We start from the raw sequence: 26,001 nt of genomic DNA on the forward strand, positions 1-26,001 counted from the left end.
CACAAAGCATTTTTGCAGTGAAATAAAGACCTCTGGAGACCTGCTTGGTCTCTTTACAGTTTCCAGTGACAATCATGTCAGAAAAGAGTGGGAAAAGCCATGAAGGGAAAAATCACTAATGGTTGGATTAGTAACCCCTCCCTGGGTATGAAAATGTCAGAATTGTTCCTGATCTCTGGGGCCAGTCATCTTGGAGGGCAAGAAAAGCTTTTTACTAAAAGGGATGTGTGTCATTTAGTCAAGATTAAGATAGTGGTAATGCATGGTAAAGTAGGTCTCCTCAGTGAATACAATTTTCAATGTTACATTGGTCTTAATGGATCATCTTTGCTGACATTTGTTTTTGCTTCCTGCTTCACTATAATTAACTGCCCTACCAGTCCGGCTTTCCCTCTGGGGTTGATTAATTAAGACACATCATCAAGAACCATCCCAAGGAAAAAGCATTGCCCTCCACAGTAATTGTATACCTCTCAGTATTTGTTGCCTGTGTTCTTTCAGGTATTTTCATTAAAGCCAATAGTATTGGAAACAACATATTATTCTCTGATAATGAATACTGCTGGCAAAGTTTTATGGCCTGAAATTTGGTCAATAAATGCAACTCCTCATCAAGATTCGATCTGCCCTGCGTTACTGCAATAAATGTGTACAATGAAGAGGGACTGCAGTCATCAGTGTTTAATGTCAAGGTAACTTGATCTTGAGGACTGAAAAATAATAAAAAGTTCTGATGCACTACTGTTTTGAAATCTTTGCTCTTATGCAATGTCCATTGATTTTATTTTATTTTCATTTTGCAAATAGCCTGCTCCAAATGGGATGTTTACTTGTTTGTGGTGGAAATGGAAATTATTATGTAATAATTCCCACTGACTGAATCAGCCAACTGCTCAGTCAGCTTTGTATTTAGAGTCTTATTTTCTCACTTGGGCAGAAGTTAATAAATGGAGTATGTTGACATTTTAGTAAGGCAGCTGATGACAGGAATTAATTATCCAAATCTGCATGGCCAGTGCTTTTCCTTTATGTATTGCATGTGAACTTAATTTCATCATGTTTCAGTCTAGTGCCACCACAATCTCCTCCCCATAGTCTGTCCTTTAACTTAATAAAGTGTCTCAGGAAATAAGAATTTAATAAATCTCACAGTCTACATGCTTTTCCAGACTGAAGAAATGTATTTTTTAGAAGGCTTAAGCAAATTTAATTTATTTGTTTCATTTTTTTGAGGCAGAATATCATTTTATAAGGTCAGTGGTCAGTTTTGAACACGGCGTTGTAAAGAGGTAGATTTGGGGACAGTTTACCCCACGTATGTGGCTTATGATGATTTGTTTTGTAGAAACATCTGTCTTTCACAATATATTTCTCTCGCACAGCAAATAACTATCATAGGTTTTTATACTTGTGTGTCTGTGTTTTACCTTGACATGCCTGACATTTGTAGATGGGGTTTTGAGACAATTGGGACAATAGCGAGGAGCTGACAGAATGCAAAGGAGGATTATGATAATTTTTTGATGAATGAAATGATGATACTGAGTGAGTGGGTAACAGAGTGAGTTCTATTATTTTAGTACTGCCAGAATCTAGATCATTGATATAAATCATGAAAAGCAGTAGTTCTAATATAGATCCCTGTGATACTCAAATAATTGCATTACCCCAGTTAGAAAATGTACCATTAAATTGTATTCTGCATTCTATTAACTAATTATCAATGCCAGTGCACACATTTCTCCAAATGGCCTCTGTTCGTAATTTGAGAATAAATATTTTATTAGAAGTTTTATTAAAGTCCTACTGAATATGTAAATATACCATTTTGTAAACTACTTAAGTCCATTACTAAAAGTGCTTGTTGAAAAGACTGTAACAAGTTATAATTGGCAAAATCTGGACTTTTGTACCATTTAATATTTATTTTTGTTTTAACATAATTATTTTGCTATATTGATTGTATATATAGTGTATTGATTTTTGAGTTGTATTTATCCTGAATTGCTGAAAAAAATATTAATCTGGTTTCTAGAACAAGCCATTTATTGTTCTACATTCAGTGTGCTCATCAATAAAAGAGGTTTAAGGGAAGAAATTACAACAATATAGAGAGAATTACAGCAGTGTTTTATTGAACTGTTTAGAGCCTCTGGTACCTGTAAACTCAGGTGTATTTTAACATTGCTACAGAGCATTCAGATAATCTGCGAAAGCTTCCTGCTAGCCCGTAGACTGTTGGTGTAATTAAATATTGCATTTATGTGAAGCAATGACAACCCAAACATTAAAATGATCATCTCCCCAAGGTCAGGATGGTGGTGTGTGTTTCTAAACTAAATGGAAGTGAAGTTTCAATAGAAACAAATCTAAATTGAAACATGTAGATTGAGGTTGTACTGAAATAGGTGATCTGTGAAAATGTTAAAGGAAACAGCACTTATGGGTGGACAAGGAACATTATCTTTACTCTGTTAAAGACCATCTGAGCAAGACCACTATTTTGTTGCATCTATTCTGTTGTAGCATCTCTATCAATTGGCTCCATTACTCTGCTCTCCTCCCCACTGATCGCTGATGTGTGGTGAGCGTTCTGGCGCACTATGCCTGCCGTCGCATCATCCAGGTGGATGCTGCACATTGGTGGTGGTGGAGGGGAGTCCCCATTACCTGTAAAGCGCTTTGAGTGGAGTGTCCAGAAAAGCGCTATATAAGTGTAAGCAATTATTATTATTAATTAATCTCACAATTAACCTGTTACCATATAGCTCTGACTTTTAATGTATTATCATTAATGTGATAAGCAAATTAGACTCCCCTGCTAATGTTTGACAGACTCTTTCAGCTTATGATAGTGAACTTTTTTTCTTATTATTATTTTAATTATCAATATAATGCATACAATACAAATTTCAGTTTGCCTTTACTAGCAAACTTGCAAATACGCTTTTACAGTACAATACATACTATAAGAAGGAAATAAAACTTAATAAGAAATTTCTTATTAAGAACTTGACACCACAGGTCTAGGCTGATTGTCATGGATCCATAAAATTAGAATTAAGTAACAACCAAATTGTCTTTCCAAGTTGTTTTCCTTGACTGAGAACAAAGCCGTCTGACCTAGGTAAATACTTCAGTTCACAAAGGCATGTATTACTGTGACAGACAATTCACTGAGCAGTTTTGAATAAGGTCCAGGGCATTATGCGGGAAAGAAATCAAATATTTAAATGTTATATAATACAAATTAAACATGTAACAAACAACATATCATTACGTTTTTTATTTTTTTCCTCTCTGTATCTTTCCCTTTAATTCATTAAGACGTTTAGAGAAGACTGGGATAGCCAAGTATTTAAAAAAAGATTGGAAACTTGTTCAAACAGCACAAGACAACTGATGTTATCTGTGTTAGAACACAGGTAGGGCGTGCACATATACTGTATATACTTTCAAGTATGTGACTTTATTCCAAGCTTCAATTTTAAATCTAACGTTTAAAAAACAGACCAACAAGAGAAAAGCAGAAAAGCAATGGGACATAAATTGCTTAGCCTTTGTCATTTATCATATACTGACTTATCTCCTTTCAACTTGAAGAGGTGTGCCCCTGAAGAGCAGTCTTTTTAAGGGGTTTAACCATGTATTAGATACAGAAGCCCCTCTACAAACTACTGGCTGTAAATCAAAATAGTTCACATTTACTTCATGAAAGAACAGCATTCTCCAGCAGCATTGTATTAAAATTCAGACTTGTAAATAATAGTTTAACATCAGATTTAAAGCGGAAACATTTATTTAGGATTTGCATTTCTGATCTTAGACATGCCAGCTGTATATTTTGCACATTTGCATGTTACCTGTTCTGGTGCACGATCCTGAGATCATACTGTACATGGTTGCCTTTAAGTGCTGAAGCACATGAATCAGTCAGTTTTCACGCTTAATTTGCACTCTTTAAGCCCCCTCGTTCTCAACGAAGACTCTCATTCGTGCTTATATGTGAGAGAGATGACGGGGGCAGGAATGCCACAGGCTCAGTCTGTCCTTGGCAGTACTGTATTTTAGTCAGCAGATTAAACAGTGCATGGTGAAAGGGGGTGGCAGTCACAGAAGGGGTGCTTTTGAAAGTGTGGTACTGTCTGCCACAATGTGCGCCTACCTTGTCACTGGACTGATTCAGAATCCCATGGTAGCAGACAAGTGGCCATTGCTACAGCTGATTCTTAGCCTTTTGACTGGGGAAGGTCTTCATGCTTGAGTAGGCAGCGCATTGGAAATCATTTGATCTGCATCACACAGTTCAGTGTCTCCAATTGAGCTCTGGCAGCGGTGGTTTAAGAAAAAGGATAGGAGAGGCAGGCTTTGAAGATGCTTTTGCTGATCATCAAGGAGAAAAATGAGAAAGAAGAAACCCTCATCAACACAGATACTCCCTTTCCAGCTGCTGCTTGCTAAAATGTTTTTTCTTTCTTTTTTTATTTCAAATCAGCACTATCAGTTCTTGCTTTGACAGGCTGTGTTCTGAAGAATAAGATAACATCACATCCTGTCGATGAGAGCAGATAGCAAGCGGCAGAAAAAAAAAACATTTGAAAATGTTAGGTATGTGTATGAGCCCATTAAATAACAATCTGATCTTCTGTTCCCGTTAGATTTTTTTTTTCCTAAATAGAACAAAAGAAGGTAGTCAGGAAATAATTAGAATAAACCAAGGGTGGAAATCTAGGGTTATTGTTAATATGAAAACATAACACATGTGTAATTCAGTACAGTATACAGGTGCATTCACATTTCAAAGGGGCTACAGGCAACATAAGTCATTGCTCTCCCATTGAAGGGAAACATTCCTTTGTTTCTGTACGGTACATCCCAGGACCTTATGAAAATGCTTTCAAACACTCTGTGCATGATCTCCAATCAGTCAGCGACTGGGGCAATGGGGATAATAGGAGGCTTTTAAAAATTCTCTTCACCTTTTCCTAAAGGGTAGTCTTCACTAAGTGTTGGGTTTTGTATTGCAGTTTACACTTGTTAGGGGGGTTAAAGTTTTTATTCAGTCTTTGTGGAGACAATTATACATTATGCTGACCACTGAGGTGCACCTCAGATTTTCTGTTCACGGTGCCAGTCTTTCTCAGGTAATTAGCTGCAACTTTGTTCAACAGTTTTATTTGCCTTCTGTGGCTATTAAATAACAGACTGTTTGTGTCCCCTGTGGTACTGACACTGACCACAAGAGTGTCTTATAAATTAAAATTATATTTAATTTGGATCAAGTAATAGGTTTATTCCATGCATTCCATTCTCTTCTTTTTTCAGCATGGAATAAACCTATTACTTGTTCCTTTAAAGCCTACGCATGCTGACGCAGCTACCCACCTGAACTACTATATTTAATTTGTATATGTTTGTTTTGTAATTAACCAGAAACCATTTAAAATAAATATATAATTATTTCTTAATAACCTTGATTATAACCACTTTTGTCTTTTTGTTTTAGTCTACTTTATGTTGGAATGTAGTCTTAATTATGCATAGTGGGTAAAATTTGGGCTTATACTATTACTACTACTACTACTAATAATAATAATAAAGTTTTATTTTATTTTTTGGGTGATGGATATTTAGAGCAATCCTTTCTAACAATGGGATTAACAAGAAATACAACTGTTTTGTACATGTGAATCAAATATGTAGCCACAAATCTGTACAATTAATTTGAATGCAAATACCTTTTTTCTGTTTTCAAAGCATTTATAGGCTTATACTAAGACTCCTTTTAAAATATTATTTTATAAAGAGATAATCATAACGGAAATTCATTCGATGTTTCTATACAAAGTTTGGAGAAAATGTTTTGGAGAAAATTATTTAATTTAGCAGTGCTAAGTGGTTTGTAAATAAATTTGAAAAGTGCATTTAATTTTCATTTGTTTGTTCTAACTGGCACATAGTAGTGTCTGCATGGACTTTTATTTATTTCTTCTTTTGACGATATCAGATTTTTTCTAAGTAGTACAAAGATAAAGACATTCATCCTGAGAGAGTGACTACTTTATCACAGTTTACATAGTGACAGCTAGAAGTGGTAGCAACATGTCTTTAAATGAGAGCCTTGTGTGGAGCTGTGCTGAACATGCACAAACACACACACACCCTAACTAGAACATGTGATTCAACTGGGTTTCTCAATGAAAATGCTAATTTCACATAATTAATCCCTTGTTCTTGCTTGTCAATGCGAATATTAAGTAACTTCCTTCCAGTGTCATGTGTGCTTGTAGTGCTTTTGTATAGTACTGTTTTCTTGGGAATATATTGGGAAAACATTGATGCTCTCCATGGCCCCACTGAGCCTTATCTGGAATAAGGCTATAGAACAAATCTAAGAATTTGATTGAGCAATGAAATTTCACTGGCCAACACTGCAGATAAACAGTAATATTATTTATTAAATTGGTTCTTATTAGTTGTATTAATTTATTCATATTTATTAATTGTATTATTAATGCTTTTATGTTTTAAGTCCACAAATTACAAACAGTTTTGAAAGCTTTACGGCTTTACTAGCTAATGATGGTTAGCAATTGTTGTTTAAAAACACCACGCTCTATGTAACCTATATCTGGATATGAGGATGCCTTTCTTGGTTGGAATATTTCAGTCTAATGACACTTATTTTTAAGTTACAACAGCACATTTTGGGGAAAATTCATGGGGGAGCATTCTTTTTGTCAGTATTGATCAGGATGTGTAGTACTTGTTGAGCTAGTGTTCATGTAATTTCTCTAGGGATGTAATACAAAGTGATCAAAGCATCCCACCTGCTGAAACAAAATCTACTTGTGTGGCCATGATTGGAAATCAAAGAATGGCTAATATTTGTAGAGCCCATGTAGAAATCTTGACTTTTCTTGCTTAACATAAAAAGAAAACTGAAATTTCTTCTTGTGGTATTTATTCATAATAACATGAGAAAAGCTGCAATTTAGCAAGGACATACAATTAATCTGGTGTTTTTTTTGGTGATTTAATAGTTAAATTAATTTAAATTAAATCCAGCCTTTTCTTGAAGGAGCCCAGAGTTTAAAATTCATTTTCTTTGAAAGAAACTTTAAGAACTATCATAATGTGAATTCTGCGTTCCTCTTAATGAAAATGAAGTAATACTAAAGTTCCCAGAAAATGAAAAGAAATACAGTGTTTGGAGCAGAGAGCATAGGGCTGGAGGTGCATAATATTTGAATACATATTTGTAAAAATATTAAAATAGTTCTTCTCACATTATAATATAATCTGGGCTGTGCTTTTGCTCACTGCAGACTTGTCAATATAAAATATGAGCTGTATTTTATATTCAGTTTTTTTTATTAAAGGCAGAAGAATCTGATGCCAGAAATGTGCAAAGTAAGACTGCCATTGTTAAAAATCCTGAATTAATCAATGAATCACACCTTGTCCCTAAGGAGCTCCATTTCCACTCATCTTGTCAGAGCTCCTGTAAAATTGTCACTGAAGCCTCTTATTCATGTGCTTTAAATATAACAACAATGGGACACAATGAAAATTTTGTCAGGTATTACTACCGTAAGTGGTCACTAATGTTTAGTGTGGTCGTTTAACCCGAGAACATGTGCCTCTCTGAAGCTCTTAGCTGTAGAATATACAGTTCCACTTTCCATTTGATTAAAAAAAATTGAAATAAATATGCTTAATGCCAGTGACTAGGTCCATATTGGGGAGTGATAAAACATTTTTAGTATGCCGTTTTGCTTAAATCTTGCAAACCTTTAAAGTGCAGTCTAGTATGGGACATACAGTATATCCTAAATTAATAAAGCATTCTTGTTTTCTAAAAAATGGAAGAATATAGTTTAAATGACTTCAATGTGGAAGCTGAGGATTAATAAAGGAAAAAAGGAAAAAAGAAATGGGAATTGTACCATCTTCACAGGACAATTTTTAGCTATTCATAATCCTTGTCTTTTTTACAGTTAAGATGTATTTCAGAATTGACTGAGGTGCTGACACCTGCTTAGAACACGTTTGATTGAGGGCTGTAGATTATTACATTTTTTGCTTTGGTGTTCATTTATATGAGCATGAAAATTAGAAATAGATAAAATCAGTTCCTCACACCCCACAGCCAAAACATTGTGTGTCTTTTCTTTTCCTTTCAGCATGCAATAAACCTTTACTTGTTCCTTTGCAGATACAGGAAAATCAATGCCTGGCAAAGGCATATACTGTACAGTACTGTATGTTGCATAGAAGCTAAACAATGCTTACAGTAAGAAGGTTATAGAAAGACCACTTACTGTAAAATAGTGTACAGTAAGTAGGAAACTATAAATTGACTTCATGGTCACTTGAGACTGAATGCCATGATGATATAATCCATTAGCCTTTCACTTCTTAATATCAGAGTTCAGAGCTGTCTGGGGTCACTAGTAAGCCGAGCTTGGTGACTAGCCTTGAGTGGACAGTAGTTAGCATTGCAAAAAGCACCATTTGTCACATAAAGACTGGGTGGTATGTTGATGGCACACAGATGTAAATACTTTTTAAAAGAGGGTTATTACTCAAGTCATTTAAACAAAAATTGTTTTCCTTCTTTCATATCCTGCATGCCTTAGAAAAAAAAACATTGCCAGTAGTATCCTATAACTCATGGGCTTTCATTTTATTCCTCCCATTCTTGCTCTCTTTCTGGCGCAAAACTGGTATGCAAAGAGGAAGACTAAAAGGCCTCCATCCATGATGAGCTTGTTTCTTTAACAAGAAGGGCACGACAGAGAGTCACGTACTGCCTGGGCACTCTCCGAGAGAGGCTGTAGGGACCTGATTAGCCTGACGGGGGAGGACAATTGCACAGGCATCTGCTCTGTTAATTTTGAGAGAAAATTTACCAGATGGAGACTCAAGGTTTAAGTGATTAGAAGGCAGTAGATTGGAATACAAATTGGATTAAAAGAAATTAGATTGATATAAATCGAATTGAGTCACAACAGTTTGTGTTGTGCGTACCAAGGGGCAATGGATTATGGGAGAAGCAGATGCTCCAATGAGATAGGAATTAATGTGCCTTTGACACTCCATCTGGGAAGGCCAGAGCACAGAGTACGTCCCTAATCTCACTCTCCATTTATCAATGCCATAATGTTAATTAGTACTTCATTCATTAACTTACTTACAGCAGAATACAAACTCACCCCTTTGCTCCAGCCCTGCTTGAAAATGTTTTGTCTTGCCAAAAAGCTGCTGTATTCATTTAATTCTGCTGTAGCAAAGTGTAGTCCCAAGTATCTAAATGGAGCTTCTTACTCCCATCCCTTTTAAAGTCATGTTTTATTGAGGTCACAAGTCTTTCTTAGATTGACTAACCTGGGATTTTAGTGCAGATTCCCTCAACATGATCTATAAAATGCATTAGAATTATAGTGTGCTTGTATCTAATGCCACTAGAAGGATGGTGAGTAACTGTAATTAATCACCAGGAGTAGTTCAAATTAAAAGAAAGCAAATAATATAAATACTACATGAAAAAGACTGATCCTCTATAAGTGGGTAAAGGGAATTAAACAAATGAAAATAGTATTCCAGCTTTTTTTGTTTTGTTGAAATAGATTGTGACACTACTTAGGTGTGACATTGGTCATGTGACCCAGCTCTGTGCCAAGTCACTTTGGAAAGTGTGGAAGTTTTGTGCTGACTGTACAATCTCTGTTGTGTCCTTCAGGCTCCCTGAGAGCCATCACAGTGTGTATCAAAGGACACAAATTTTCAGTACCACTCACACACTTCATTGGGATTTATGCAGTGAAAAAATATGAGTCGGTAAATTTTTCAGTATAAAAACAATGGTGAAATAATCATGATGCACATTCTGTTTTGTTCCACTAACACAAGGGCATTCCAGTGACTGTTTTAGGGATGTATATATTTTTATAAAGTGGGGAAAAAACACTTGCAACTCCACCAAATAATGTGACAAGGTTTTGAGTTTTTTGCAGTCCAATCGCATGCTTCCTCAAAGCAAGAGTACCTTCTATTGTGGCTGTCACAAGGAAAATGGTGAGGGGGATTGAGCTACATATTTCACAGGTTCAATCAGTGCACATTTATTCATTTGGCCGACACTTTTATCTAAAGTGAATTACAATTGCATCTAGTGAAGATGCAAAGTGGGCATATAACAGTAGCATAAAACAACAATAAAACCACAGAAATCAGCATGAAGAGCTGGGAAACTCAGTGCATTGACAGGCAGAAAGTAGTGATGTAAAAGCATGGAAATTAAATGAGGGGTTAGATTTCCCAGGCAAACATTTATTATAGGCCACCAAGAGAGTCTATTATGTGCCTAAGGGTTTGAATATTAAGGGTTTAAACATTTTGGCCAATGAATGTACTTCAAGAAAAGTTGTCAAAGACATCTTTCTTTTGTTAATACTAAACTGCATGCTTTCTCATACTACCTGAAACCCCCAGGGAAAGTAAATTGACTGATCTGTTGGAAGATTTACACAAATGAACAAAACATAGGAGCTCACATCATCTCTACAATGTTTCATAAATGTAATAGACTACAGGATTGGTGGAAATTGAATAAAAAGGATTAGCAGAATCGCAGAAAAAGTCATGTTAATTTACATAAAAGTCCCTCTTTTTGCTGAAAATGGAAATTATACATACCTTTAAAAAGACATCTATATGCTGTACTTTGCAGGGAGAAGTAATCATTTTTAAAGAATGAAACATTTGTGCTAACTTGAATCTTTAAAATGAGACACTGTTGTTCCAGTGTATTAGGAACTAAAACGACCTTGGTCAAAGTTCATTGTTGATCCACCAGATAACGATTCTGGACAGACATCCCAGTAGGGATAATGTTTCCTCAGAAAACTCTGTAAGGGGAAAAGAAAATACTGCTTTCCAAGAGAGCTATTTAATAATCATGATTTCCCTGTTTTGGCTAATGTTTGGTTTTATTTTGTATGAGTATTCTTTTTATTATGTTTGAATCAGTAAAAGCTGTGAGACTTGAAAAAATATTGCCCAAAGCCTAGTTTCGACTTGAGATCTTGTCAGGTTTCTTAGATGAGTCTTTTCTTAGAGCCTCTGAGTGGGTCTAAGTGATGTAAATTTCTGGCTGCCCTTAGTTCATATCGGCTATGCGAAAATCTAACCACAAACACTCTAAACAGTTTTATTGGAGTCAATTAGCATAATGCCCAGACTATCTGTGGGACAGCATTTCCCTGTGTTAAAAGAACCTCTTTTATTAAACTTGAGTAAATTAGCATTTTAACATGAAATGTAATTAAGAATGTTAATAGATACAGGATTGGATTTTTTAACAGCGTGAATTTATTTTCTCATCCGTTCCACATCCAGAATAAAAATAATGTCCATTGTAAACAGAGAAGGGACATTTTGTTTTAAATTTCTGTGTTGAAAAAAGAGCAATAGTATTTTACTTGTCATCTTTAATTTCTTGACTGTTATTAAAAGTATCTGCTGTTGGGTTGAATTATAAATTGTTTTTTTTTTACTGCATTTAGAGTATGTTAGAAACAGTATAATCTACTCGCATCTGTGATAGCTTCATCCTTACTGTAAATGTTAGAGGTGCCAATCAGCTGGTTTCTTTGACATGCAATACCACATTATCACAAGTATATTGGGAGTGCAAATAACAGTTCCCATTCATAGTGACCTCAATCACTCCTTGATTGATATTTGTATTACAATTAATAATGACAGAAGTCTTCCCCTTTACTTTAGTACCTAGTCTTCAATGTGGTCTTTGAAGTGGCAGTGGCAGTGGCAGTGTGATGAGAAATGTCTTTGAAAGAAATAACACATTTCACATGCTTTTGAAAAGGCTATATCTCTGCAGTCTAAGTTGGCATTTTAATTCGTTTATTTAAAACCCAGATACCATATTTGGGGTACAGATCGAGGGAAAAAATATAGTTGTTTGATTTTAACATGAAGAGGGAGCAAATGATCAGCTGCTGTTTTGAAGGAATCCTACAGTACCTTTAAATATCAAATATCACTGTGTTTATTTACCATGAAAACAAAACCCTCAAGAGATTATATTGAGAGGCATGTAGCCACTGTTTGAAGTTAACAGGCTGACAATATGAACTTAATGTGGTAATGCAAACATACCTTGACCTATGATGCATGGAATGGTTAAATCGCTCTTTCCATCCTGGGCGTTGAAATGCCAGTCTTCCATAACAGACTAATCTCTACGACTGGGATTTTAAGATCATAGCACACGATGAAAGCCTATTAACATGAATTTCTATGTTATATTTCTCCCTTTTCCAACCTCTTCAGATTTCTACTCAAATGAATCCCCCTTACACAATAAATGAATGGGCTATGGGCTCACCCATATGCCTTTCCACTCACTTGCATCACTTTTTGTACAGATTTGTAGTTTAATAATTGGCCTGGATCTTCCGTCATCTTCAGTGTAGGCCAGTGAATCTAATGAATTGGTTCATACAGTAAGGAGGCACTTCAGTTAATTAATTAATCTAACTGATATGTACTGTTGGTTCAAAATTATCCTTTAATCACCTATTGATAAATTAAACTTGCTTCCACTCTTAGAGATACAGTATGTTCATCAATGGAGTTAGATTTGTAAAAGAAAAACTGTGGTGTGCATAGTGAGGAATTCAGAGAATTAAGTTCATGCATGAAACAACTCAGAGAAAGTTTGCAAGACCTCAGGTGTAAACTGAAAGTGGCTCAGAAGTGGGGCATGGCAAGGTCTAGAGATAACTGTTACCAACAGACAACAGGACAAAATGAGGAAGCAAGATAATTAGGACAGTAAAAAAAAGATGCTATTGCTGGTGCTGCTGAGTTTGCTTTTGGGTGTAGTATTCCTTTCTTCAAAAGGTGATCAGGAGTATTTATCCCCTTGTCTTGAGATTTAACTCAACTTTTTAAAAGTTAAAACAGTGGGATCTGAAAATTTGAAGACATCAAAATAGCAACATTAATGTGCTACTTCATATAAAGGGTTCTTTCCTCTATTGTGTCTGTTGCCAGGATCCCGCCTTCGCCAGGAGGACTCCCCACCCCGGATTGTGGAGCACCCCTCTGACCTGATCGTCTCCAAGGGGGAGCCGGCCACCCTCAACTGCAAGGCGGAGGGCCGGCCCACCCCCACAGTGGAGTGGTACAAGGACGGAGAGCGGGTGGAGACCGACAAGGATGACCCCCGCTCCCACCGCATGCTGCTGCCCAGTGGCTCGCTCTTCTTCCTGCGCATCGTGCACGGGCGCCGCAGCAAGCCGGACGAGGGCAGTTACGTCTGCGTGGCCAGGAACTACCTGGGGGAGGCTGTGAGCCGCAATGCATCCCTTGAAGTTGCATGTGAGTACCTCGCTGCCTTTTAAACCCAGCATACATTGTGCTCCCTGAACTTTCTTCTTGAGCCATCTGTTTTATCCAAACATAAGGAAGATTTATGGTGATTTAACCTTGGACAATTTCAGAAGACCAAGAAAGACAGATTAAAACTGGGAACTAGCCAGTGTCTTGGATATGCTATAGTAATATATCCTAACAAGGACAGATAATGCTCAAATGAAGCTGATTCTTAATATAAAACACATAACTATGTGACATTTTTCCTAACGCTTTTACTTTGATGTTAACTGTAATTATTAAATAGTGATTAATAACTCTGATTTTGAAGAGAAAGACTCCGCTAATGTTTATATCATTAAACATGATAATACAAGAAAGATCTATTTTAAAGAGAAAAGACACAACCATTCATATAACTTTTAGATTTCTTTCATTTAAAGTCACATTCCTTCAAGGTTTGATGCTTACCGAGACACAAAACTATTTTTAAAAAGTGCTTTGTGAAAACCTAGGCTCTGTGATCTCTTTTCCATCACACTGCTATAAAGCTACAGTTTCATACACCCTAAAACTTTGGCTTGCTGTTTAGTGGGGTCAGCCGGTGGGGGGTCATGCATGGGCTAAAGCCAGATAACAGAAATTGCAAAAATAATAAAACGTTGGCAGCCAGGACAGTACAGTAGGCAAGATCCTAGACATGAAATACGAGCATTTTGAGCTGTGCACCTGTCTTCCCTTGATTCTGCTGCTTTCTTGACTTTGAAGTTGAGCTCTCCGATTATTGCTGTTGCAATATTTGAAGATCACTGTTCTGTTCACATGCTGTGACTGGACACAGGTCAGTTAAACAGGTCCTGACAATACAGATTGCTCTTCAATTTGTAGCACTGAAAGAACTGTATGTGAAGATAAAGACCAAGGTCTCACAAGAGTTCCAGATGTTTGCCTTTGGCATTTTAATTTCTCTCCTTGAGATATATTAACTAAAGAATTACACACAACACAGGGAAAAATAAGGATCTTGTGAGGGTATTGTAAAGTACTTCAATTAAAGAAGAAATATAGTATTTTAAACAATGAGTTTGACTTATATTTATCTTAATGGAATAACATGAATACCAACATGAAAAGGTCTAGATCTTATTGCTAGCAGTTTATACATTTGTATAATCAGTATTTAATAATTACAAGTAATAGGTTTATTCCATGCTGAAAAGAGAAGAAAGAAAACACGTTTTGGCCGTGGAGCCTTCTTCGGGTGTTGGAAATTGTTTTAGAAGTCTCTGTGTGTGACTCTGGGTGGTATCAGAGTCAAAAGAAAAAAGTATTAAATTTCAGGCAAAATCCTTTAGGAATGATATTATGTCGACGACATCTGTAAAGGAATAGAAGGTGGTTAGCCTGGTCTTGGAACAGATCGCTGTGAAGAGACGGAATGTTGGTTTAGTGAGAGAAGGGGGCAAGTGGCCCAGGGAGGAAGAGAAGGTGTGACGAAGAGATCTAGAAAAAGATTTGGAGGAAGGCATAGTGGGTCGCAGCAGGTGTAGGCTGTAGTAGTTCAGGTGGGTAGCTGCATAAGCATGCGTAGGCTGCAATAGAACAAGTAATAGGTTTATTCCATGCTGAAAAGAGAAGAAAGAAAACGCAACATTTCAGCCGTGGAGCCTTCTTCATATGTTTGGCTCCACAGCCAAAATGTTGCGTTTTCTTTCTTCTCTTTAAGCATGGAATAATAATAATAATAATAATAATAATAAACTTTATTTTATATAGCGCCTTTAAAGGTGGCTTCTCAAAGCGCTTTACAGGATGACAATAACAATAAATAAGAAGACTACAACAATAAATAAGAAAATTTCACAAGACAGGACACAATTATGATTACAACAATACAACAATAACAATAGAGGAGACCGTGGAAGATGGTATTAAGAAGAGCAGAGGGGTGAAGAATGGAACCAGTTAAGTAAAGGCTTTTCTGAAAAGGAGGGTTTTGAGTCTGGATTTGAAGGAGTTTAGAGAAGGTGACTCTCTAATATCCTTGGGCAAAGAGTTCCAGAGCTTGGGGGCATAGCAGGAGAAGGCCCTGTCGCCCATACAATGTAGACGGGCTTGGGGGACAGTAAGGAGGGCAGAATTTGAAGAGCGGAGGTTGCGAGGTGGGGAGTAGGGCGATAAAAGTTCAGACAGGTATTGAGGTGCCAGGCCATGTAAAGCCTTGTAGGTGAGCATGAGGATTTTAAAGTCTACGCGGAATTTGACCGGAAGCCAGTGCAAGGACTCCAGGATAGGAGTAATGTGAACACTTGCACTAGACCTGGTCAGGATTCTGGCTGCTGAATTTTGGACATACTGCAGCTTGTAGTAATAGGAATAAACCTATTACTCGTTCTATTGCAGTCTACGCATGCTGACGCAGCTACCCACCTGATTTAATAATTACATTGGTTATTTCAACTTAATTTAATAATTCTATACTTTCATTGTATTTATACATCCATCCATTTTCTAATAATTCAATTCAGGGTGGCGGGGGAGCCGTAGACTATTCGGGCAAGCAACAGACTCAGGGTGGGATCCACCCTGGACAGGATGCCAGTCCATCACAGGGCATAGACAGACACACACACATTCACACCAGAGCCAATTTTTCCCAGAAGTTAATTTACCTGACAGAATGTCTTCGGATTGTAGTAGGAAACTGGAGCACCCAAAAGAAACGCACACGAACATGGGGAGAACATACAAACTCCACGCAGGTATCACTCTAGGGCTGGAATTAAACCCAGGGCTCCAGCACTTTGAAGAAAAAAAATTCAGTTTTAGCCTCTGTCATAACTGCTTTTTCTTTATTTCACAAAACCTGGTTTGATTTGTCTTAATATTAAGTGTTATTGCAAAAGATTTTCTATTTATATACAAAAGTATGCATCTGAGTATGCATTATGACAGTTTGTCATAATACTTGAAATGCAGTTCAATTCCTTTAAAGTCTTCATCTCTATTATTCCTGCAAGAGTTCCACAGCAGTAGATTACTGCTAATGGTGTCCATGATTCTTGTTTTGCTATGTGGGTCTGCTGGAATGACCTTGAAGACTATGTTTGTGTATTTTGAGAAGAAAAAAAAAGTAACAGGCTTGTTCATGTCCTGCTCTGGCCGCAGAATTGCTGTTAACAGCGAATGTGAAAAGGATGTGGACAGTGGCGTAAAATATCTTTTTCATATATGATACATATCCTCATCTGTACCTTAACATAGTGCCTTCAGACTCACACATACACAGCTTAATATAAAACAAAACGTAAAGTACAACCCAAGCACTGCATTAAATTACAGTTAAACTGATATATAGAGCTTCATGGTGTTGTTTACAGTTGACCTACTTTTGGAAGTTTGCCTGCTCCATATCTGCTATGTTTGTAGAAGAGTCTCTATCATTTATTGATTTTTAAGTTCAAATATATATGTTCATACCAGGAACACAACAATGTAAACAATAACTTTTATGTAAGCCCAGAATGAAAACATCACAAGAAGAAAACAGCTAAAATTGAACAGAAAGGAAGGATAACCAATAATTGTGAAATGTAGGGTTTACAGAGTCTGAATGTAGAATAGTTCTTCCAATGAAAGTTGTTTTCCACTAGTACTGGAATAATTTTAAGGAACACCTCTAATTAGAGAAAATTATGTAGTATAATAACAACATTCTTATAATTACACTAATGGAGGAATGTAGTGCCTTTCAGCAGACATAAGATTTCTCATTTTTCAGCAGTCAGCTGGACCATCTAGCTCTCACAGCTCGATGGGATTCATATCAAACAATACTGTATCCTGATAGCTTTTCCCATTATGGCGAGCTCAGAGAAATCTGAAATGGCATTATATTTGTTTCTGCAGTTTTTTACCGTTTTCAGCTGCTAGTTATGGTTAGATTTTTTATATCTCAGGTTTTGCAGTTTACAGCTGATAAAAAAGTTAACTCCCAACTTCAATCCTTGTGTCAGCAAGGGAGACTACAGTGCATTCACACAATCTCAAATATTGTGCACTTATTATTTGACTTCCCAGGCTAAGACAGTACTAACAGTAAGGTTTAACATCAGACAGGGATCTGGCACACCAAAAGTTTAAATACAATTATTCTTACATAACATAAAACATATTATATATGCTTAAAATTCATTCAGGTTTCATGTTAGATTTTAAGTAATTACTGTATATGGTCTGAAAAATTTCACACTGTCCTCTAATATCCTCTAATGTTTGCCTATTCCTATTTTACCTGTAACATATTCTCTTTTAATTTTATGTATCCCGTATATCTTTGTTCATATTTGGAACTAATTATATTTTTCTACTACTACACTGCTTCATTGTAACAAAGAGTTTAAGATTAAGATTTTTGCTGTGTTTTGTATACATCTTACGTGAAAGGTACATTTGTCTTTCAGGACAAAGAGGTTTGTCACCAGATTAGCATAATCCTATATTTAATTGCAAGACAGCTGAGCATTTTTGCTGCTTAAGTAAACTCCTTTTATGAAGTGTCTTCATCCAGGCAATCAATATTTTTAGGTTTTTTTTTTGTATATTGATATGAAAAATAGCCTGCTTTGGGAACAGAACAGGAAAGCATAAATATACTTAAAAACAGGGATCAACCTGCTTGAACTTACAGCGCAGTCATTTACCACAGGGAGTGTCAGGGGACACACTGTGAGGTTGGGTTTCTGGTCTAAGAGCTGGGTAGTGCTTGTAAGAAACACAGGGGAGCAGGAGGGGGTGAGCTCTGTCCAGCCCTGCCTCTGATCTTGTCGAAGACTATAGCCATCCCCCGAGGTCCAGCTGCAGCCCCCAGGTGTTAAATACGTGACAGCAGCTTGATCTATCGATCAGAATAAGAGGGGTTTCAGGCCTAAATGAAAATTCATGAAAAATTGATGAAGTCTCCATATTATTCTTCCCTTCTTCCCTTCCTCGCTGCTGGGCGCCTGGCCAGTGGGGGAGATTAAATGAGGTGTTGAATGCTTTAGTGCCTAGGAGGTTATGGTTCAGGGGTCAGATGTCATAGACAAAAAAACTCTCAGGTTGTTTCTCTGTTTCCTAAACTTCCAAAGTGCAAAATGGTGGGAATTTCCAGAAGCAGCTGGAGCTTTACTTGTCTTTTAACATTACAATAAGAAGAAGCTTAAATATCAAAATTGAGTTCTCTAGTGGATCTTATGCTTATTTTTTTTTTCAATATGACCCCCCTAAACAGACTCTTGGCCTCTTGCACAAATGAATGAGCAGAATCCTTCCGATAATTGAATTGCAGCTCTGAAACAGATTGAATTCTGTGTCTGCAGGGTGGTTTAGGCCTACTTGTCTCCAGGACTCCTAACTGGGCTAAAGTCAGCCAGAAAATAAGGAGAAAAAGGTCTTGCATTATTTATAGGGGACAGATTGCTACAGTATTGGGCTCTGTTTCTCTGTTTAGCCGCTAATAATAATAATAATAATAATAATAATAATAAAAAAACAATCTTACTTTCAAACCTCACTGAATACATGGTTTAGTTGAAGAGGTTATTTTGGCACTTAAGGTGTGTTTTAGATATAGCTACTTGGGAATGTGTCAGATAAAATTTTGTCATATTTACGGGAAACATATTGAGAGCTAGGGAAGATTATGCCGCATACTTCAATGAAAAATAGCAAACATTGTGACTCCTCTGTAGCTAACATGACTATGTTTTTCACAGGACATTTTAAAATAATTGTTTTCAGATTCTCTAAGACTGGTATAAAAGGTATGCAATCTTACTGTTTTCAGTTTAAAAGATGTTTCATCATGATGTAATTCATTGCTTATTATTTACACTATCCATCCTTCTTCTTTTCATATAACCTCTCAAAATAAAAACAATATATTTTTTATTTTCAGTTATTTTGTATTCATATAAAACATTGCATTAGTTGATAATGTTAAATAAATGCATTACAAAAATGATGTAAATGAGATAAGTAAATAAAAGTGAAGGAGAGTCCATTTAGACTCTTCTGTGTGCTCTGTTTAAATGTGGACTTAAAGGCATTCCATGACTTTCAGTGACATATGATATCATCTAACAGTAGAGGAAAAACAATGCATCTTAAGCTACATTCCATACAATTGTATATTTTGTGAAGTAATGTATTTATGTATCATGAGATATGAATAGACTACTCAGGAACACACTTTAATGTGTAATTTATGCCACAGTCGTGTTTGGGTATTACTCATTATGATAATAAATTGTCTTTGTGTCCTGGTAACTTAGCAATACAGTTATGCAATTCACAAGAACCTAGCACTGTGACAGGTCTCCTTCCTGATGTGGAGATCAAAGGGAGGGTGACAGGCCAATGAAAAGTCCCAGAGGGCACTGCTCCATAGCGGTGACCTGTCAGTATCCTCTATCCTATAGGCTGTACACTTATCTGAAAGTGATTGGCCTTGCTCAGCCACAGCAGAGTATCATAGTATGCCATCAGTCTATGTTACAAAGGGCGAGGAAGAATATGATTTCTTCATAGTGGACTTTGGATGAAAAAGAGGAGGCAAAAATTGGGTCATATGGAGCTGTTAAATTGAAAATGTGTAAAAAGTAATTGTGTGTGAAATCCCCAATCTTCTGTCCTTCTGTCTTCTAGATATTCAGGTGCATCCCTAGGAAAATTTAACTTCTCACATCTTTTCTATTGAGTATGAAACCCATCTTATGCTTTCTGAATGCTCATACAGAAACAAGTGAAAATAAGAAGAATATAGAAAGAGAAAAATTAGGGCTTTGTGAGTTCTTAATGAGAGTGGATGTTGAATTGTGGGCTCATTTGTACTTATTGTGGGCAAGCCCAATGATATCTTGATATCGTACATTTGCTCAGAATATACACTGCTGTGCAAAAGTCTGACAGAATCAGGAGCTACACTATACAGTATGTATTTTGTGAACATCAACAACAAAGTCTGCTAGTGTTTTCTACTTTTGGGACAGCCTTGACTGGAATACAGTCTAGTATGGTGAGAAGAAATCAAGCTTTTTTGTAATCAGAATTTTCTAAAACTTCATTACAACAGATAAACAGTGGCTAATCCATCACATTGATCAATCAAATCTAACTGGCTCATTGTCAATTTGTCCTCATCATAAAAAATATTTTTTGCATATCCCTAAAACTTAAAGGCTACTTTTTGTAGTACAATATAATCATCTATCTGGATGAGCTGCTCGCTTAAATCAAAATGACTAAAACATCAGTAAGAAGATTGATCGATTGGATTGTGTTTCTTCATGAAGAAAGAAAAACTATGAGTGAAAAGAGTAGAAGAAATCAAAATATCTGAGCCATTTTGTCATTGCAGTCCATTAATCAAAATCATTTCCATTGTTTTAATTTTGAGCTATGTCAAGGAATGCTTGTTTTCCTAAAAAACAAAAAAAAAGTCTAAATTGCAATTTACAGTGTTTTTGGCATATACTGTTTTTGTCAGGAATAAACCTGTTAGTAGTTAATGACCAAGAAGTAATGTCATGCTAAAAATGCAACCTCAACCAGAAACACATGGTAGGATTGTAAATCTCAAGAACAAATGAACATTTCATTAAAGATTTAAACATGTTTCTTCATTTTCAGTTGGTGAGACACAGAGGCAAGTCTCTGCACCTTTGAGCCAAGACATTCTGCCTCAGAAAAGCGATTACACTCCCATCAGTGTGTACAGGAATGCTGGTGGACTGGCGGGAATGTTATCGTGTGATAACAGAGGTGCAGAGCTCCTGCTGCGCTGAGCAACTCCTGATAAAGACCTGATTGAATATGTCAGGTTTATATCTTTCTTGTGTACAAGTCAGCTACCTCAATACAAAACACTGTTATCTCCAGCTAATAACATGCAGCCCAATGGCCAGCGGAATGCTTTGCAGATTATAGAATATCTTTCAATCCAATTGCAAACAAAATTATTGCCAAAAAGTTGGCTGATTCTCAATCAGATTTATGACTATTTAAATTCCCTCTGGATTGCTAAATGCTGTTTCTTAGCATCTGTTTTCTCTCTTTAGAAATACACAATAAGATTGAACTCTAAAAATGATCACATTCAACATTCAAGAGATTAGTACTCTTCTATGAAAAGATCATAAATCTCATGGACCATTACTCTATAACTGCTACTTTTCTACTACAAGCGTAGAAACATCATCAGGTTTATAACCCTGCTATAATAGGGTCAAGCCAGGGTGGCATCAGGGAAAGTTTTATGAAGGCAGCCATGCTGCTCCAAATGAAGTTTATTAAGAACACTAAAGTTATAAAATAGTAGGGAACTGACAGATAAAGGTAGCAGGAATACCAAGCATTTTCCCCTTGAAGGTACTACAGCTTATTTCTATTTGGCCCATATCGGTGTCTCAGCATAAGCTAACTGGCAGATAAACTATACAGTGAGAGCACGGCAATGCATCCTTTTTCTCATGCCAGTCAATAAGTCAATCATCCTCTACAGGAATTCAGCACTTCCATATGGTGGTGCAGCACAAGCTATGACAAACTTTTTTTTTACGTTACCTTTTTTTAGTGAACCAGTACATCCCGTACATGTGTCTATGCCACCCTAATTCAATTCACTTGTTCCAAAATCTCTTATATTTATTTAATATTATTTAAAATAAACTTGTACTATATTGTCATATTTAATACAGTATATAATTTACTGCCCAGAGGCTTATGATTTGAATGTCCTACTCTGACATGATTGTGAAACTACATTTCCTTTTCTCTACTGTCAGGCTCCAACATACATTTCACTGTGGCAAATCTGATAGCAAAGAAAATTATGCATGGAAAATGGGAAAATATTAGGGGTAAATTTGGATTGATTTTCACAAGAAATGGAAATTAAATAGTTTATATGACTGATGTTGGATGGATGGATGGATTTATTTTATATTCTGTTCATTTTTAATCATTTTATCAGTCTTTAGTACACAAAATGTGGACTTTTGCATTTTGACATAAAAATCATTTTTATTTGCAGAATTTCTTTTGTTTGGTTAAGGAATGAAATGACATTGAGAACTCATATTTCATATTTTCTTTTCCCTGATGATACACTTTTGCAGACTGGAAAGCCATGTAAATTGAGTTTTACCTTTGAGACCCTTTAATTAGTTAATTTATTGAAAATCATTGTCTTTGATTCTTTTTGCAGCCATATTAGAAAAAGAATCAGTATAAACTTCAATTTATAAAACTTCAGCAAGAAAACACAACAGACACGGCGATTAGATGTGCAGACAATAAACAGTGGCTCTTTACAAAAATGGGAATCATAATGACATCAGTTAACTAGATGCTTCACATATAATGCATCCTGTCAAAATTTTCCTTGTTTTTCTGTTTCAATGATCAGAATTTCTGGTCAGTTATGTTTTAATGGTGTTTGCTATTAAGTGGTACAATGTTTTCTTTATTATTTAATGGCTTCTAGTTAAAGTCCTTAAGTAGCACCATCAATATATTATTCCTGCTTCTTATGCAGGCATAGATAAAACTCCTATTTCAGGTGTGGAGTGTAACAGATTACTCCTTGTGGAATTGGGCAATGCGGTGTTGTCTGTCACATGTTTTTTTTATTTACGACTCCCCTGGTTCTTTTCTCATTGATGGCTCCCCTAGTCCTCAGCTGGGGTGACCTCCAGTGTGCCCACTGTTGAGCACTGTGCAATTAATGAGATCCAGCGACACTGCGACCCCGACCCTCTGACTGCCCCAGCTCCCCTCATCCATCTTCTTTGCCCCAAAGGCTGAGAAGCAGGGTGTGAAAACAGGATTAAACAAGTGTGAATAAACAAGTTCAAGAGCTCTCAGTCATGGATGCCGGTCGTCGACAGTGGCAAAGTGAGACATCAATACAAAAGTGCTGAGCAGACACATTACTTCACCATTAGTGCTCCAAGATAAAGTGCCAGGTTCAGTGTTTGTTGTTTTACTGCAATGTTATTTATGACTTCTGGGTTTTGACAATGCTTTCTGTTCTGTTCCCACTCTGAAATTGCAGTCAGGTGCCTTGTTTGCATATAAAGGGGGCACACAGCAGAATGGTTCTACAATGGCTTTCTGTCATTGTGCAAAAAAATAGAGAACTTAGAACATAGAACAGAGAACATAGAGCATAACCATACTGTTGCCTTCTTTGTTGGATTGATAATGACTTATGCAGCATTGCTCCCTTTTTAAGCAGTCTGAGATCCAATATCATGAGTATGAGTATGCTTCTAATTTCTTAATTTATTTGTGGTTAGGGTAGTTGTGGTATTAGATCTTCTGAAATAAGATCCAATTAGAATTTAGGATGACGGGTTTTCACAACTGCCAGTTCAGTTCTATATTTTCTTGCTCACTGTGGTTGAATCTGGTCTTAGTTCATCAGCTGTCCCTTTCTTTATTCCTCACCATATTATTGGAGAAGCAATCAATCCTAGTGTGTCCACTGCAACTGCACATGTAGAGGAAATGTGCATCAAACATGGATTAAACCCATGATTCTCCCCAACCTCATCTTCTTAACATCGTTTTTTCTTCCAATTTACCTTACCAGTTCCTACAGAGGAGTACAATATTACCGTTCTGCCTGGGCTTCAGCTATCTCCCATAGAACAAACCAAGCTATAGAGTCTTTCAGGACTTGAATTAAGACCTGTCATTCACTGGTGGCTCATAATCAATCATGTATAGCTCAGTGATGGGACAGCTATGATGTCCCACTTGCAGCCACTGGTTAGTTAATTTTGGCCGCAAAACAACATTAGATTGTTATTGTTCTGAGGGCCATGGTTCAGACAGCACCTGCCCTTTCATGTGACAGCAGGCTCTTCTGCTCTTCTTGCATGTGGAGTATAAGCTGACCACCAGTGATTAAATGTATTTATTTAGTTCAGTGGGTCAGAACTGTCACCACCCTACAGGAGTCACTGATGGATTATTATTTTCAGGCCTTTTGACATCTGCCCTCCACCTTGTCCCATCCTCCACTCAAATTCATAACTTCTGTGTCTGGACAATGACATGCTCAGCTACATCTGTCCTCTCACAGGCACATGGAAGTCACCTTCTAATTACCAGCTCCTGTTTCCATACAAAAGGAGCAGACAGTGTGGGAAAGGCCAATGTGGCAGTCCCCCTGGGTTTCATATTTGTAACATTTTCTATTAAGGCCACAAGAGGAGCAGCAACACAAATTCACTTATTAAATTGTTTTGTATTCCATCCTTTATATCCATATTAGGGACGTTGCTCTGGCCATTGCTTTTTCTTTTATATAAGGCTGTTCTTCTGTTTATAGATTCAAATGTGACCCGGTATTATTTATACACACATAAAAGGTGGTGATAAAGTCTTGCAATCACCCTCAGGAGAACATCTCTGCAACCAGACATCTGGTTTGTGGGATCATGGGCATAGGAATGACAATGGGGAAAAGAACACAACAGTAACCAGGACATTGAGTGAAATTTTCTTTTTGGATTGATTGGCAAACTTTGCAGTAATCCTGTTCATTTAAATATAATTATCACATGTAAAATTCATATACAGTAGACTTGAAATACTGGGTATGAAATTCTTTATATGTAAACATTTAATATTATGATTTTTTCCTTACATACTATGTTTAATTATTTAATTTTGTGCCCAGTTAATCAAATAATGTACCCTTTGACCTTCTTTATTTTTAAAGCCAAGTCATTAGGCAAAGCTGTGACATAATAAATGCTGTGTGGGTACAAGTTTACTGCCCCGTGCGTTATCAATCCTTTTTTTTTGCAAATGTGTCTCAAGGCATTTGCTTTAATCCCCTGGGCAATGACATTGGAAGAGTTATAGTTTGTCAGAATTTGTTATGACTTGTAATGATCTTTCAATAGTGGAGCAAGATATGATGTTTGGCTAGAGTTACTTCTGTTGAAATGGAAACCAATAAGGCATTAGGTTCTTAACAGCTGCACAATAAGGTGTAATATGAGTGCTCTGTCTTGCTCTGCACTTTCTCCCTCCCTGTCCGAGACTATTTGAAACTGATACATCTGACATCCTGGCCGTGTCTTAATGAGTAGCTTAGGCATTACATTAAGCACAAAACCTTAAAGGAAGGAGATTAGGAGTGCACATCAAGCCCACGACAGCTGTGTGTCTGCCTTACCCTACAAGTTTTAATGAGATCAACTACACAATGTGAGTATTCCATAACAGCAATTTCAAAACAAGATGGAAACAAAGGTCATCATAATCAGTCATCATTTCCTGAAAAAGGAATTTTCTCCCAGACAGTGACAAAAAGTATATTACTTTTCTTTCATTATGCAATTCTTTTTTTGGATGATGCTTGCATTCCTGATTACAAATTGAAACCTACTTTGTTGTCTCCTCCTCTTGCTAAAACCAAGTATTGGAGGTTCGTCTGGGCCCTAGCTATGAGAGACATGGATTCATTAGGTCTTTCACTTGTTGTCCCTCCCCGAAGATATAGTATATGTTGCAGTAAATTGAACAGTGATTCTG

The 26,001-nt window shown here is 36.6% G+C and overlaps 1 protein-coding gene across 10 annotated transcripts in view; it reads left to right on the plus strand.

Moving 5' to 3' along the window:
- robo2 (roundabout, axon guidance receptor, homolog 2 (Drosophila)) overlaps positions 1-26,001 on the plus strand; it is a 623,900-nt gene that overhangs the window by 307,779 nt on the left and 290,120 nt on the right. For all 10 annotated transcript variants that reach the window (XR_015940079.1, XM_088639711.1, XM_088639706.1 and 7 more), the window contains exon 2: positions 13,087-13,413. Coding sequence is in view for 9 of the 10 variants with exons in the window: in XM_088639711.1 (XP_088495837.1) it covers positions 13,087-13,413 (327 nt within the window). In the remaining variant the exon portion in view is untranslated. The remainder of the gene's footprint in view (positions 1-13,086; positions 13,414-26,001) is intronic.

The sequence above is a fragment of the Lepisosteus platostomus genome, chromosome 7 (assembly GCF_059453375.1).
Source record: "Lepisosteus platostomus isolate fLepPlt1 chromosome 7, fLepPlt1.hap1, whole genome shotgun sequence".
In the NCBI taxonomy this organism is placed as follows: Eukaryota; Metazoa; Chordata; class Actinopteri; order Semionotiformes; family Lepisosteidae; genus Lepisosteus; species Lepisosteus platostomus.